Source organism: Dama dama, chromosome 13 (genome assembly GCF_033118175.1).
Source record: "Dama dama isolate Ldn47 chromosome 13, ASM3311817v1, whole genome shotgun sequence".
In the NCBI taxonomy this organism is placed as follows: domain Eukaryota; kingdom Metazoa; phylum Chordata; class Mammalia; order Artiodactyla; family Cervidae; genus Dama; species Dama dama.
In genome coordinates, this window is record NC_083693.1 from 21577124 (window position 1) to 21594884 (window position 17761).

General features: G+C 41.3%; 1 protein-coding gene across 6 annotated transcripts in view; it reads right to left on the reverse strand.

Annotated features, from left to right (window-relative positions):
* Positions 1–17761, reverse strand: part of MCTP2 (multiple C2 and transmembrane domain containing 2) — a 252157-nt gene that overhangs the window by 119011 nt on the left and 115385 nt on the right. For 5 of the 6 annotated variants that reach the window (XR_009695391.1, XM_061158618.1, XM_061158619.1 and 2 more), the window contains 3 exons: positions 13270–13434; positions 10845–10975; positions 1300–1486 (listed from right to left, as the gene is read on the reverse strand). Coding sequence is in view for 5 of the 6 variants with exons in the window: in XM_061158618.1 (XP_061014601.1) it covers positions 1300–1486; positions 10845–10975; positions 13270–13434 (483 nt within the window). In the remaining variant the exon portion in view is untranslated. Of the gene's footprint in view, positions 1–1299; positions 1487–10844; positions 10976–13269; positions 13435–17761 lie in introns of those variants that run through there. The other variant, XM_061158620.1, reaches the window with a different exon arrangement.

The following is a 17761-nucleotide window of genomic DNA, read 5'->3' on the forward strand; positions in this document are numbered from 1 at the left end:
GCGTGGCTAGACTTTGTACTCCTGAAGATAAAGGACTATTCAATTAATCAATACACCTTGCACAGTGAAGGAGTCTGGAGACACTTAAGTTTACGCTGAGAATAATACTCCCATTAAATGGGGATTCATCTTTGCTTCATTTCCATGCCACTTTCTTAAAATGCGCCTTTCATGTGTGTGGCAGTGAAATAAACGTATTGATTTACAAAGAAGATGGAATAAAACCAGGATGCAAATAAAGACACCGAGAAAGCAAGAACACAAGAAATAATGACGAGGACAAACCCATTTGATTTAAAAATGCTGAGTGGACTTTTAAGAACATTGCAACTAGTTAGGCAAAATTTCATAAACAGTTCTTATCCAGGGGAGTGTGGAACAAGTCTCCCATGCCTCTCTTGGGCTTTGTTTTGCTTTATAAGACACAAGTAAGTACTTTCTCACTTGATCTTAAGAGGGTCTAGAAATGTATGCACAACATTGCAAACATTAATATTTGATTTATAAAAGGCAATTTTTGTGAATTTATACTAAAGTTCTTAAAAATAATATAAATTATTATTTTTTTTACAAAACAGAAACAGACTCACAGATTTTGAAAACAAATTTATGGTTACCAAACAGGAAACTTAGGGGGAGGGGTAAATTAGGACTTTGGGATTAACATACACACACTACTATATATAAAATAGTCAACAAGCACCTACTGTATAACACAGGGGACTTTACTCAATATTCTGCAATAACCTATATAGGAGAAGAATCTGAAAAAAAATGGATGTATGTACAAGTATAATTGAATAATTTTGCTGTAAACCTAAAACTAACACAACAGTGCATTAGTTTGACCAAAAAGTTCGTTCAAGTTTTTCCTAACATCCTACGGAAAAACCCAAAAGAACGTTTCCTGGCCAACTCAATAAATCGACTATACTCCAATATAACATAAAATTAAAAGACAAACAAAATAAAATAAAAATACCTATTCATATATACAAACATGCTAAACAAGCTTTTGCCCCCTTGAGGATTTCAATCTTCTCCAAAGAGATCCTGAATGGTAAAATATCCAAACACTTCCTCTGGCTTTTAAATGGGAAGGTGAATTCTAAAATCCGCTTTCACCTTTTCACTAACGCATTAACCTCCAGGTCTGATGTCTTGTTTTACAAGACATACCATTGAACTTTGGACAAAGATCTCTTTGGATGCAGTTTTTCAATTCCCAGACTGTGTTTCAGCTTAAATGTGGAGGTGGGCGTGGGGTGGGGAGGGGGCGTAGCAAGGCAGATCACTCACAAAGCGCTGGGCGATCTGCTTTCTCTCGCTGGGGTCTGCCAAGGGGCACACACACAGATCTGAGACCGAGACCCCTGAACAGGGCGTGAGGGTGACCAGCATCAGAAGGGTCCCCAGGCAGCTTTCCAATGGCAGCTCCAAGCAGTTGGCTTGCTTGAGTGGGAGGGCTGAGATATCCACTTTACACCTGGAAAAGTTACCAGAAGCAGACAGAAAAGCGATTAATGTGTGGCGGCTGTGGACCCTCCAAAGCACCTGATTTTCATTTCATCCCCCCATGAAACCCCCCGCTGTCTGGGCACTGGCTGGTTGAGCAGTGAAGTTTGCAGGGGCTCCCCTGGCTGCTAACACTCCCTCGGGGCCCACCACACCCTCAGCAAAGGAGAGAAAGATGTCAAGAAACTCAAAGAAAAGGCAGCATGGAGAAAGCGGCAAACGAACCGAGAAGCATCAGATCTTTGCCAGATAAAGTCTGCAGAAAGCTGATGAGACCAAGAACCAGGAAGGAAAAAGTTTCAGAGTTTCAGCACTATGATGCGGGCCCTACAAGGCTTCTTGGGGGTTGTGTCATTTTTTTACCAGCCAAGAGAATAAGAGATGTTGGTTCAAAAAAGAGGCAAAAAGACAGGAGCCTGTGCAAGCGGGAGAGAGTTAATGGAGAAACCATTTTCCTCCAGATTAATGCCAACTGGCGAGTTTTTATTTAAAGAAATGTGTTAAGGTGTTTTCCTAATAGGCACCGTTCCGCGGGGTTTCCCCAGGTGGGTTTCTGTTAGACAAATCGAGCATGAAGTGCTGTTGATTGATCCCATTTCAGCGGCACAGCCAGAAAAGGCTGCACCCATCTGCTATAAATTGCATGTTTTCCGCCTCTTAACAGTCAATGTTCTGGTGATGTTGAAAACCTCCAACACATTTAAATACAGAAGCAAACACTGAAAAGGGGGGCTGAGGTGCTAAGCCATTTATTTGCTTTAACACGGAAAATCCTGGGATTGCTTGGACCACACTTGCTTTGTTCACGTCCAGGTGGGTGAGGTACCAGGGCTGCGTGGAGGGAGGGAGGGCACCGTGGGTTTCTTTCTCATTTGCCATCTCTAGTTACTGAGTCAGATGACTATTCAAGACTTTATTTAAAACATGGACGCACTGCCTCATAATGTCGGACAAGGATAGATTCTTACCCCACATCATTCATGCACTTTTAAAGTTTGCAGACAATAGCAAATAGGCAAACCTACCTCATATATAAAGCAATGACAGTTTTGAGTCACATGGATGAGGAAAAAGTTCCAGTTAAATAAATTTGAAAGAAAGCTTGCAATCCCTTCCCAATTAAAGAGAAAAACTACCAATATTAAAAGTCTATGCCTATTTTTAGTACAGAATAAAAAATATTTTTACAGGAAGGGGTATGTACCTATAAAATTAAATTTATGTGGGTATTTATTTCCAAATTACCAAAAGTGATTCCAGTTATAAGAAGAGGTGGCAATTAGAGCTTTTACGTGTAATAAATTCATCATGTGTTTCTACTGGAGACATATTTAAAAAATTTATGCATACATATTTAAATAACCCTCTATGGTTTGAATCAAAAATTTTTCTGTAGTGGTAAGTAAGTTTACTACTGTGAACAGAGAGGTTAGTAAATTTTGTAAGCAAGTATGTGAGTAGGGAGTTAATTTTGCTGGGGAAGAAATATCAAGTGCTTTATGCCATTTCTACAAAACTAAGGACCTGCAAATTCTAAATAAATAATGCAGTAGTACATCTGTTTAAGAATATTTGCTAAGCATTATTTTACACCGTTATATACAGTTTCATTTAATAAAACTCTTTCTATGTAAGGATGAATGATCCAAATTTGTTTAAGACTTTTCTCTAGTGGTAACCTTAAATAGGAGAATATTTATTTATACTCCTATTTAAAGGAACAGCTTCCTTAAACACAGCAGTTTACTAATTTAAACAAGTGTGAATCACATCAAACTAAATATTTGGTTTTGTCTCAGAAATTACACATTTTCACAAACTTTTCAATCATTTCTGCCCACTATGAAACTTTTGCACCTATCTCATATTTAAAGTTTATTTTGATAACAAAGAATTCCTATACAAAAAAAAAGTCTTGCCTATTTTAGTTATAAGAGCCACATAAACACCAGATGAGGTAATTTCAGGACAGACCTAATGGATTCTACATTCTCAGTTAATTAATGAGTGAATTCAATCAAATGCTTACTTTTCTTTTCTTAGTGACATGAAAGAGCAAATTAAATTGATACAACGGCATCGGGTGAGTCAAAATTAATCCTTGATCCTCTTGCACACGGATTATGACCCCCGTCTCTTAGGGTCCCTGCCCCATCATATGAATTAATCGATTCTTAAAACACTGACGTCTTTAGTCTTAAGAATTAATGTAAAACAACCTTCTCCCTAGTGTTAACCACCAACTCTAAGGGTGACTTTCTATGAACTTTCTAGAACTGAACTGCTCTCTCCCCATCTCTTCTATCCAGCTGGCTGCCCCATTCACTTCCACATTCTGGAAGAAAGGAGGGAAGAAGAGAGTAAGAAGAAATGACTCTCATACAAAACCCTTTCCTTCAGGCCTTCCATTTTTCTGTGTCATCCTCTGTCTCCATGGCTTCAGCTCATCTTCACATTGGAAGGAGAACCAGAATGCTCAGGAGGTTAGTCAGAGGCAGAAGAAATAATTACATTAACCCCAAGCTCGGAACTGGTTACTATATGACCGGCAAAAGCAGTGGAAGAAAAAAATAAGGACTTTTCTTCCATATTTCAAAACACTTTTACCATAATACTCATTGAAACTTCTGAAGAAAGGTATCATGTGAACAAAATGATCTTCTTCAGGTGCAAGGAAATAAAATCTTTAAGATATAATCATTCTGAAATACATTCACCAAAGACAAGTTAAATACAAAAATCTTAAAGGGAGACTCTGGGCTGCTTCATTCATTTTCTACAGGGTACCACATTCTACCCCGAGAAAATACTAAATAATCTGGCCAGCGCTTCAATCTTTCTCACCGCTCCTGAAGCACTAGCCACTCTGCTGTTCTTCCCCAAGGCTTTCTGTTACCTGTTTAGTAACCAGTTACAGGTGAAGTGCAGAGCTGGCCCCTGAGGATGCCTAGAAGTACAGATCCAGCCCAGATTCCTCAGCAACGCAAAACACCACCTCCTCCTTTCCTCATGCCTGCTCATTCTTATAAACACAACTCACTCACTCATCAATTCTAGAATTTTTCAGGTATTGTCATATATGCTCTTTTCTCTTTTGTATCCCCCAAATTTCTTCCCAAACTCTACCCAAATGGCAAGCTTGTATGAGGCTTGATGAAAACTAAGCTAACTACTCTAGATGCAAATTTTCTTTGAAAAATAAACTCAGTTTTTGGATACATGGTTTAAAAGGCTCTCATAATGAATGTTCCAATTATCATTAAAAACCACACCAACATTAATAAATGATGGGGCATGAAGATCACTTTTTCTATGAAGGGCCAGAGAGTGATTTCGTTTGGGGCTACATGGTCTCTGCTACAACTACTCAACTCTCCCCTGTAACATGGAAACAGTAATAGACAATGTACACAAATGAACAGTGCTCTTTTCCAATAAAACTTTACTCAAAAACAAGCAGCCTTCTAGACTTGACCTGCAGGTCCTAGTTTGCTGACCCCTAATCTAAAGAAATGCTAATCATTCAACTGTGATGAATTACAATAGGGGAAGTATTTAAAATTTTTCCCAGGTTAGTAAATGACAGTACAGACACATTGATAAAGGTATCAGAGATAACTGCCCTATGAACAATTTAAAAGGAAAAATACCTGTTAACTCACCAAAGCCCAAGAGACTCTGGCCAACATATCCAAAGACGTGTTTTTTAACAAAAACTGATAAAGCAATAAAACTTATGAAACTGTACTGAAAGAGACAATGTGGAGAACAGTGTGCAGAGCATCCATGCAAAACACACGAGTAATGAGCATTAACCAATCAGGTATGCTGTCAGGGCGTCTCATGTGCAGCTCCAACGGGAAGGGGATTAACCATGTGTGGACCATAATTCAACAGGTGCTACACACCGGCCCTTAGGGGACCAGGAAATCATCATTCTGAAGTCAGGTCATAGATCATTCAGTCCATCAGAGGTCCACTGTGGGAACAAGTGGTGAACAGGAAGGAGCAGGACACCAGTGTGTCTGGGTCTAGCCAGGTCCAGCCATGGTTCACGGGCAGGAGATGGAATCCGAAGGCTTTGTGACCTCACTCCAGCTTCCGCTCTAGTCCGGTTGCCTGACATCACCCACTCTTCGCATTCCTTTCAAGTTTCTCAGAACATCTTCTCCCTCTTTAAGTCTCTGCCCATGTGGTCCCAACTTCCTGAGACGTTCTTTCTCCAATCTAGTCAGGCTAACCACCACCCATGTTACAGGTCTCAGCTGAGACGCTCTTCTTCCAGAAAGCTGCCCACAACCTAGTGCCTGAGGACACGATCCACACGTGAACCCCCAGCTTTTGGTAGGATGTCTGATACACAACATGCTCAGTGTTTGTTGAGTAAAATGAATGAACAAACAAAATGAATCCTAGTGGCAAAATAAAATTCAAAGTCAAACACTCCAAATTATAAAGTCAGTGTTTCTTTTTTGTTAACCAACTGAACATTTTGTAGAGTCTATTTCCTCCTCTATATAAAAAAGAAAGGGAAAGAAATATATGTACTGGATGCCTCCCAGATTCAGATGTCTGCATTTCTATTCACCTGGAGAAAACAATGACTAAATTACTTTTCTTTTTTTCCCTCAGCAAGCTTTATTTTTTTCTCTGCATATATTAAAGCCAGCCTCTCCAGCCCACCGGCAGTTAATGTGCTGATTTAGCATTGTTTCTGACCTGCTGTTCCTGTCTTTCTCCATTAATCCCACCACATTTTAATGTTTTAATTCAACACATAATTTTTACCATATCAGTCAGCCAAACCTGCTAAGTTCCACTTGCCATGATAGCTTTTAACCTCTTATTCATTACCATAATTCTATGTTTTATATTATAGACTGGTCAGCTTTTAACTTAAATGCAAGGGGGCAGAAAAGAGTCCTAGAGTTTTAAAAGCTGTAAATCTCAGAGGCTAAGAACGGGGGTGAATAGGAAGCAAATGGAGACTGTGTCAAGCTTGCTGTAAAAGCAGATCAGCGACATGGGGTGTGATCTGCCCAAAGAAATACCCCGAGTCTCCTGCGCATCGGGGTCACAAGTAAATGGGCAGCACGTCAGAGCCACTTTCCAAGGCACCACGTGGGACTCAGGATTGGCTCTGCGGCAGCCCAGTTAAAAGGAGCTTGTGCAATCTCATTCTTAACTTTTCCAAACTAAGTCTGCATGCGACTGTGCATGCATGCTCACTCGTGTCTGACTCTTTGCAACCCCGTGGACTGTAGCCCACCAGGCTCCTCTGTCCACATAATTTTCCAGGCAAGAATACGGGAGGGGGTTGCCATTTCCTCCCCCAGGGGATCTTCCCAGTTCAGGGATAGAACTTGCATCTCTTATGTCTCCTACATTCGCAGGCAGATTCCTTACCACTGCCACCTTGGAAGCTAGAATATTCTGTAACAAATTAATCACCAGAATCACAGGGAAATGTAAAATATACTTTAAGAAAATGGTATGATTATGTTGAAATGGTGCAGGTTGACAAGAATATGAACCTATATTTCTACTCTTGCCATTTTGTTTAAAAGTTGGGGCATGTTATATTTAGCTTTATTTCTTACTCCTCCTAAAAATCCACTGTTTCTGGACCATTGATGGACTCAAAAGACTGTTTTTTTTTGTTTTTGCCCATGAATAAACACCTGAGTTAGCAGGCACCCTGGATTGGGGGGTGGGGTGTTGGTTTGCCCAAGCACCTTCATCTCACCAGCCCTGACCTCCTCAGGAGTTACCTGTGGCTCAGCGGAAGCCCACAGGTGGACCATGAGGACACAAGGAATTTCAGAAAGCTCCCCAGGACTCAGGAGAGCCTGAAGGAGGCTGGCTGCCATGGTGGCTGGGGAGACAGGACAAGCCTAAATTATCACTAAGCTAGCAACCCACCAATGCCAACACAAATGCCAGTTATGACCATAACTGACCACTGTCCCAGTCAACCACCATCCACAGCTACAAAACCAATGTCGGTCAGGCTAATTGACACTGTTCAGTTCTCCAGTCATTAAATGTCCTTCCCATCACATCCTGGAAGATAGTCACTGCTCACTTCTACCAAAAAACACACACGAAAAATCTCTATTCTGTTTTGAATAAACAAAATTGAGCTGAATTTTAACCAGTCATATCTCAAATACTTAAATAGCACAATTTAGTTGTGGGGATCTGCAGTTACTCTCCAGAAAAAAAAAAAAATCTCAAAATTAATAGGAGTAATAATAGCAACCAACAATAACATGGTTGCCGGTTGCCATGATGACCTGCAAGTTGGCTGAAGACCCTGTTACACAGATGGAAAAACCACAAGAAAGGCCACTGCCCAAGGTCTCTCGCTTTCAAGTGTTGTGGTTACCAGATAGCCCAGGAAACACAACTCAAAGTGTTCCTTCCCTCCTCTCACAATGCCTGCCAGGGGAAGCTTCAGTGGGGGAAAACTTTCTCAGAGAGGCCGTGCAGAACTTTAAATTGCTAGCATCATGGTGTTATCCAAAGACAAATTATGAGACAGGTCTGAGAACATTTCAACATTGCCAAAGACCCTCCTGGCACAAAAAGGTACTTCCCAAGAGTTGGGAGAGAAAATAACTGATCCTTAAGAATTACAACAAAGAACAGGAAAACAAAGAGCGAACACTTTTATGTAAGAAGGAACAGTATGTAACAAGGTCTGTGATATCCATATGCCAACACGATCTCTCCTTTCACTATGACAAGCAGCGGTATATTTTAGGAGATGTCTCACCCCACCTCAAAGTTCACTCTGGGTAACACTGTGTAGCCAACCCAAGAGACACTTTTGTTATCTTCTGTACCTCAGGAGAGGAAAAAGGAAAAGGATACCCAAAAAAATTCCATTAAAGCCCATGAAGAGGAAGGGCAGAATGGCCACTTGGGGCAGGTATATGTCTAAGTTACAAACAGGAAACAGCGCAAATAATAAATGAAGACCCAGATGACAAAACATGGCATAAGAGGGACATCTCCAATTATTTTCTGTGTCTGTAAAGAAACTTAACACTCATTTGAAAAAGCGTTTCCTACTATGTGAAGGAAACACAACGGCACAATGACACATGAAATAAAAGGCCATTACTCTCTGCACCTACTGAAATAACACACGGGCCATCCATCACCGGGGGCTCACATGCCATCATTCAGATAACGCTTTGGGACACAGAGTTCTCTGCATCTGGGCACTGACGTGACTTATCCATGCTCCGCTGGCTAGCACAGACTGTCTGATCCTTCTGCCGTGGGTGTTGACAGGGCACAGGGGTGTCACAGCGGTGCCCAGCGTGGGAGGCGCTGAGAACACTCAGGTGTCTAAGTTATTCTATGAGAACAGAGGAGCGGGGAGACTAGGAAAGCATCTGACAGAGAAAAATCTAGGCATTCTGGACCACAGGAAGACCTCTCTCCTGTGCAGGAGAGTGACAGGACCTAGTTTGGTGCCCAAAGGCCCTGCAGATCTCCAGGGAAGCACAGCTACTACCTACCAGAGCAGCAGAGAACTGAGGATAAGCAGGCTACGCAAAGCAATGGAACCGGGGCCACGACACGCACATGGCAGGAAGAGCGCCCCGGTCTCAGTTGGAGGCAGCCCGGCCCTCCTAGCCAGTGTTTACATGGGTGGATGTGTGTGTGTGTGTGTGTGTTCCACATGATAAATGGGCAACAGCGTCGCCATCAGGGGGATGAGAGCCTGGATTATTAAGCACCCTGGGACAAACCAGACCGTCTGTCGACAGGGTGCCTCTGCAGACAAGCATGGAGGAACATGCCATGGTCTCCAAAATTCCTCCTGTGTGTCTCAGGATAAGTTACTGAGATGGGATAGGATGAAAGTGCAAGTCACTCAGTCGTGTTTGACTCTTCGTGACCCCATGGACTATACAGTCCATGGAATTCTCCAGGCTAGAATACTGGAGAGGGTAGCCTTTCCCTTCTCCAGGGAACCTTCCCAACCCAGGGATCGAACCCAGGTCTCCCGCATTGCAGGTAGATTCTTTACCAGCTGAGTCACAAGAGAAGCCCAAGAATCCTGGGATGGGATAACAGCAGCAAAGAAAACTGATGTTTCATGCAACCACCTCTGCTAAGCATTTTACACAGAAAAAAAGCACTGCATCCGGTCTGGGGTTCGCTGGGGCACAGCCTATTTTGGCCCCTAAATTCCTTGCTGATAGAAAAACAGAACATCCTGGACCTCTGGGCTTCCTCATCTGAAAAATGAAGGGGTTCTACTGGATGAAGGGCTCTCAAACTTTTATTTCCAGCAGGAAAACTCTTGCCTGGGACGAGCCCCACTGCAGTACACAGGCAGAAGTGGAGATGCTCTGGTTTCAGAAGAGCCTGATTATCTTGAAGGCTGACCCCATCGCACCTCCCTGAACCCAGGGCTCCAGGGAACTTGGTTTGAAAAAGACCACAAACAGACGTTGAGAGCCCTTTAAATGCTGTATTCTAAATTTAGGATGGGTGGACACACTGGATGCCTAATGGGTTGAACAAAATGTAGTGGTCTGGGAGAAAAAACTTGGTCTTTGAAAACAGATAATCCTGACTCTCGCACTCACTACTCTGCCAAGATTCTGCAAACCTCAGCACCCCATTCCCTCATCTATAAAATAAGGATAATATTGTGAACTTGCAGGCTTCCCAGGAAGATCAGAGATGTATGCTTCCACCAGCATCTCCTCCATGCTGAGGCATGAGGCAGCCACAATGTGGGCAGAATCGCATTTAACTATAGTCTTCCTATAATCCTATAGGGAAACCATAAATACTTACAATATTTCTCATTATATACAAGCAAGCACCTCAATTAAGTCTGGAAAATCCAAAGTACACAAATAAAACTGACCTGGCCTCAACAGATTTTATTATGATTTGCCACGAAGTTCACAGAGGACAGTGGAAAATTTCCATCCATTTGGAACACCTACCTTCATAGTGTTACTGAATTATATGGTATTTTCACTAAATAGCAAAACGAAACTCATAGAGTACATTGGAAACTTATACCAGCATTTCCCAAAGAGTCTGAGATGGGACATTATCTTTCTTAAGAGAATTCCTGGCATGTAACGATCTTCTTCTGTTGTAATCAATACCAAATGCATATATCAATTAATAAATGAAAAAGTCTTCCCTGGGTTAAGGTCCAGCTAATTTATAGCTCCTTGGGGTGGGAATATGAGGTTTTACTCTAAGATCAACCAGATAAAGACAATGCTATAGACCAGCCTCATGCAGACACGTCTCCCACTGTTTAGAAAGCAGAAGAGACTCACGTGCCCAAACGTTCCTCGTGCTTTTTGCTGTCCTTTCCCCACACTTCAATGTCCAAAATGCCCATCCTGTCAGAGAAGTAGTGAAAGTCAAACTGTTCCCGCCACTGCGGATTTGCACTCTTACACAGTGTCTAGAAAACATGCAGTTATAATATTTATTTTCTTAAAATGGCATTCATCACTATTGCAGCTACACATTCATTTCATTTCTAAACAGCAGGAAGGCGATCATAATGATGGTTATGATCACTCTTATACAGTTAAAATTTTCCTTTTTGGAAATGAAAGGCATGTCGAGGTTTTAAGAATTGGCAAAACATCATACTTTTTTAGCTGACCCCCTGATTCACTCATTTATCCACCAAATGAGAAAGAGCACTGTTATCCCCAAAGAAACAATAAATGCTACAGATATACAAAATATCTATTTTTGATACATGGATAATATTTATTACACATATATAATAATGACTATTGAGCTATGCTCTCTATATAATATTATATCTCAATAGACACTTTATAGCTGTTCTCTCTTACAAAAGATACTTCTAATTGGTTAATCAAATGGAAATAACATTTTTATTGGCACATCCATTTCAGCGCTGGCTTAGGAACTATATAAATTAACAATCTGGGATCTTAATTAACATCTGTCAGATGCATTACAGGAGAAACCCATAACTTGTATGTGACTGCCTATTTCTAAATTCAAATTTCCTGAATCCAGTCACTGGAGTCAGAGGAAGACTAGGAAATTCCACTGCAGCCAAACCTAAAAATGAACATGCGTGGTTGGAAAACTCCACAAGTGTTTCCATGTTCTCCAAGAGGGATTTCAAACTGCTTATGTGTTTGATTCATTGGCAAGACTTTCTTTTCTGTTTCATTTACACAGAGATTCAATTTGTGAATAAAAAGTGAGCAAAAATGTTGGCCACTAAATACCAGGAACTCAGGGCCAATGATTAAATCTTGGGGCTAAGTTTCTTCGCGTGGGAAAAAATGAACTGCTTAGACCTCTACTGCAGCCAACATCACATAACATCATCTACGCTGTTTTTCATCATCGTTGGGTTTAAATATATCAGATCACAGAATTTAGAAACTATGCAGGAAAAAAAGCCCATTTGATCACAAATTAAGTGCAATATTCCCCAAGGGGGAATGCAGCAGATACTGGACTCTTTCTACACTTCACCTTAGTCTAAAAGGGTAAGTGCGCTTAGTGATGAATAATTTTTCTATAAATCCTTACCCTGATGCTGGATGGTTAAAGGAATCTTAATGGAGAGCTCTGCTTATCCTGGATACACTCATTGTGAGGTACAGCCTAAAACTGCCTGCGTAAAATTATCATCTGTACATTTTGGCCATAACTTTGCTTCAATTTTTTGCATTTCTCATAATCAACAATTCTTCAACATGAGCTTCAGTTCTCTACTGCTTGCGCTGGAGTAAATGACCTTTAATATTTGATTTTGCACTGAAAGTTGTGCAGCAGAGACAACCTCTTGTCCCACTAAGTCATCCTCTAACTAGTCTGCTTCAGTTAAGGCCGCTACACTGGAAAGCCCCAACTGCAAATACCCTCGGGCCTATTTTCAAAGTCTTCCACTCTGATGTTTTTCTTCCTATGTGGCTTTTGGCAAGTGACTTAATTTTCAAGTACCCTAGTTCACTCAATCCATAAAACATAGGAAATATTCCTGTCTGACAGTTATGTAAAACTAATTAATTACCATGGTTTGGAGACTAGGGTTTTTGAAATAAAAACCACACCGAATTACTGAGATTAAAAATTAAATGGAACTTGGATCAGTGGAATAAGATGATTGATTTTTAAAGACGGCTAAGAAAAAAAAAACTATTACTTTTGTTCAAAACAAATCATTTTTAATACATTTAGATAGCTTAAAAAAAAAAAAAACAGAGCAAGCAAACAGCAGTGTTAGATGTCTATTTTTGGTGTTCATACCAACAAGGTAGAGAAAGCCAGGAGTGTATAATTTTGAAAATACGTTTAGTTAGTTTAACTCAAGTATTTTAATTCAACTATAACATATTACACTATTTTATTTTTGTAGGATTTTTGAAAACATTTAGTAATCCTTTTCAGCACAATCTCTGAAACACAGTTGTTTATTTTCAAAATGAAAATAAGCCATGCATTCAAATCTATTGTTTAATAAGCTTTCTCTAGCTCCAGTGACTATATTAAAATAAATGACATTAAGCAATCAAATGCCCATATTAACAGACAGCATCTGTATATTTATTTTGTTTTCTGGGGTGCTCCTAATCCACACAAGAGAGTTAAAAATAAATTCTATTCTTGCAAAGTTTAGAAGGGGAAAACATACATTTTTTTTTCCCATTGTTTTCATCTTAAAGACACTGTTCTCCTTTAGGAATTGACAGAACTTACCTTACTTTTATACCTCTGATCTCCCAGTTTCAACTGGACAAACATCTCTGCCACGCTTCCGCCTGAGACATTCCTTCCTTCCAACAAAGTTATACTTATAATCCCGTTCCAGAGTTGGTTCTTTTTCAAGGACTCTGAGAGCCGGAGGTTGCGTATCAAAGAGGACTAAAGCAAAGAAATAAAGATGACATATAAACTTGCTGATAATTCTTGAGTGTGACTTTGGTGATCAGAGGGGGTGGTCCAGCTTTCAATATTCATGAGAAACAGCACTCCCTGCCTAGTGAATGCGTTAATATTCTTCACTGGTTCTATAAACCTGCACTCACAGTTACGTGACTTCCTTCTCAAGCACTGGACTCGGAGCCTCCAGTGAAGGATGGATTCAAACAACACTTGCACCCAGCACCGGCCTTCACGCCCACCCACACGTGCTCTTTGGCAGAATCTTCCAAATGGGCCTTTGGCTACTCTGACAGTAGAAAGGGAAGAGAGGCATTCTGGGAAACAGAGATATAAGAAGCAGGCACTGCTCTGCAGGGAAACAAACCACCTCTGGGCATTTCAAAATTACGGCTTTGAATTTATCCCTCACACTTGAATCTGTCCCCACCTCCCTTTATTTCTTGCTGTGCTCAGTCACTAAGTTGTGTCCAGCTCTTTTGCTGCCCCATGGGCCTCTTTGTCCATGGGATTTCCCAGGCAAGAAAACTGGAGTGGGGTGCCATTTCCTCCTCCAGGGAATCTTCCCGACCCAGGGGTCAAACCTGAGTCTCCTGTATCTCCTGCATTGCAGGCAGACTCTTTACTGCTGAGCCTTATCCCTTAGGGGACAACAAAAAAGCCTAATAATACTGCAAGATTCACAGGTCCAGATACAGCCTATAATCAGCTTGAGAGCCAAATGAACCCTGCAGATCTGGTGGGAGGGGAAGGTTGGATAACGAATACAGACTAGGGCCTGGGACCCAGTAAGTGTTCAGTAACTGTTACCTTCTTTTTTTTTTTTCCCTTTTCTACATCACACACGGCTTAAACAGAATATAGAAAAAGGCAAATATCCCCTATAGTTAAATCATAAAGAGGGCAAGTACACTTTATTTTTAATTTCCATTATGTAAATCTTCAAACACACACACACACACACACAGAGCCGCGCAACAAACCTCCACGTACTTATTCATCACATTTTGTCAATCTTGTCACATCTTTCCCTGCTTCACTAACGTTTTCTCCGGCTGAAATATCTGAAAGCAAAATACTTATCTGTTTTTACATAAGCACCATGCCATGATCACACTCCATACAAGTAACGTCTATTCCTCTAACATTGTTAAATACCCTGAAGGTCTGGACAGTATCATTTTATGGTGAGTTTGTTTGAGTGAGAGTCCCTGACACGATCCACAGGCTGTGTTCGGTTGGCAGAATTCATTCACATTCTCCATTCAGTAAGTGACTGCCACGAGGGTGGATGGCTTAATTTGAGGGAGAAATAAATGGGCTGAAGAACGTAGACGGTGTCGAGAATCACAGCAGAGCAATGAATTTCTAACACTATATATTCATTCCTGTCATCTGCTCACTATATCTTTGAGATCATTTAGGTATCAATTTGCTTGGACACCAGTTACTCACAATTCATCACAACGAACGGTATGTCAGTGCCGGGTTAATTACATGCCAGCTTACCTCATCCAACACACGTCACTCCACCCCTCTTAATAAATGATGCAACGATGCCGAGCATTTGGGTCATTTTATTATTTCCTTAAACAAAAATATTTTACGGAAATGTATACTCCCAATTTCATATCTAGGTTGCTTTTCTCTGGAAACTGGAATTCTCACACACACACACACACACACACACACACACACACACACAGAGTTCTGAAGGTGCAGAAACAGAACAGGAAAGGGAGACGGGAAAATAATTTGTTTAAAAGAGAAAAAACCCTCTCCTCTTGAAAACAGGAACAATTCTTTCTCTAACTTGTATCTGAAGCGGGGTTATACAAAGAATACATTCAATCATGAAAATCTATTAAATAAAGTTAAGTAATTTTGTATTTGTTAAAAGCAATGTATACCATCAGAATGTACAGACAGGTACATATATAAATACATATGTAGATGTGTTTATACTCTATGTGTGTGCATATAGATACATTTAAAACATTCTCTAGCTTACTAAGCACACAGGCTGAAAACTTCCATCTTTAAAAAGAAAATGAGAATTTGATTCATACATCCTGCTGCACTTTCTTTTTTTATGTTTCTTCTTCTTAAAGTTTGACCTGCCAACCAATAAGCTGAAGCATGACCTGTCCCAGGGCCATGCTTCAAAGTTCCGACAGATATATTCCTCCCTAAACACTGCAACTATTTCAAAATCCTTTTTATAAAGAAGGGAGTAATGTCCACAAGGGATCAAAGGGCATCCTACAGTCTGGCAATTGCCTAAGAAAAATGGCAGTGTTTCCATGAAATATGCCCTAAAATAATTTTGTGGCTTGGTATGTCCTAATTTCAAATTGGATGTTTATCTTGGAAAGGCTTCTATCTAACTTGTCCATAAAACAGCCCCACTTAGCTCTATGAGCTCTGTGAAAATGGAATCCAAAGCTGGTTATTAACGGGACTCAGAGATAGGTTCCATATGGCGGAACAGCATGGGAGGGCAAGGCAAAGGCCTACACCAGGCCCGGCTTGGCTGGAGCTCCTGATCAATCCAGGGACACTCGTTGCATTACACTCTAACATCTGGATTATTGCTTGTAATGTCCCTGGGAAATATCCACTTTCCATCAAAGCCTTTATCTATCTCAGTCGGACTTTGAACATTTCAGCATTTAACACAGTCATGTTTGATGTGATGGACTCACTCTTTGTCGTCCAAGATTTTTTTTTCCCTTGCTAAAGGAGGGGTAAGAAAAGAGAAGTATTTATTGCACAGTTCACAGATAGAAAAGGACACAGGACCTTTATTCTACCTATATCACCATAAATATTTCTGCAAAGCCCTCTACAAGATTATGTCCAAAAAAAAGTTTCACGTGCAAGCGATGCAGTCTAGGATGTGAGCATGAGCTTTAAACACATTTCTTAATCCCTTTCGCCTTTCTCTTCCACCCTTGAGACTTGTGATGAGGTTTAAGAGGGAGGGTCTGGGGTGGGGGGCAGCACCTGGGCCATCCCGTCTGTGCTCAGACACAAAGCTGAGCTCTCCAGAACTTTTGCGTTCCTCAAACACCCCCATTTTCCCCACCATAAATCGACTCCTCTGCACTCACTCTGTTAGCTCAATAGCTCAAGTTTTCATGTCTGTGCCCAAGCCCTGTAAGTGAAATTTGTCATCTTAATGCAGCCTGGAATGTGAAAGGAGAGAAGGAAATGACCCATCAAAGGGAGAAGCCCACCCCACCTAAGCTGAAACAAACACCGGGAGATAGCGCAAAGCTTCTGGGTCCTGACCCTAATTTCTCAGCAGACATAATGGATAAAATACAGCCCAGCAGGGTTTTGCTATTTTTCTCCTTCCTCCCAGAGGATCAGAACCTTTTACTATTTCTATGTGGATTCATTCATAGGCTCTCTTCCTTGGCCCCTACCCCTGCCAAATCTACTCCCAGAAAGAGTGACTTTTTCCTGACACGTGCAACTTAGTTATGACTAAGGGAAAACAAATTAGGATATTTAACTTAGAAACACTCTAACTTTCATAAAAAATGAAACAGATTCCCAAACATTCATTTTCTCCCGGGTCATGAAAATTTAGAAAGGGAGAGAGACGGAAGACACAGGCTGTGGGGTTTTTCTGCTCACTTCCAGCAGGTGGGGAATTCTCAGGAGTTTCTGATCTAGGAATAGACTCTCAGAACAGTGAACGGGACTTCCCTGGTGGCCCAGTGGTTAAGAATCCACCTGTCGCTGCAGGGGATGGGGGTTCCATCCCTGGTCTGGGGAGACGCCACACGCTGTGGGGCAACCCAGCCCATGTGCCACAGCTACTGATGACTGCTCACCCTCGAGCTGTGCCCCAAAAGGAGAGAAGCTACTGCAATGAGAAGGCCATGAACCCCAACTAGAGAGGAGCCTCCGGTCATCACAGCTAGAGAAGCCCATGTGTAGCAACGACGACCAAGCAGAACCCCAAAGAAAGAAACAGTGAATAGATTTTCCTTCCTGGGACATAAAAGAAAAAGGATTACAGATTGGCAAACATACATTATTGGAGGATTCTGGCCAAGCAGCATGCTGTGAAGATGGCAAAGTGGATTCCAGGAGCACAACTACTCAGCGTGGTTCCAAAGGAAACCCTAGGATGGTGGATGTAACAGCTTGATGCCTCTTGTCCATCCCAAGCCAGGAAGAACAGCAGAAAAGTCAGGTATAAAGAAGGATCCTGGCAGGGAGGCATAGAGTTCAGGAGCCAGGGAAACACCTACAGTCATCAAAAGCAATGTGATAGTCAGTGATTGTTGTTGTT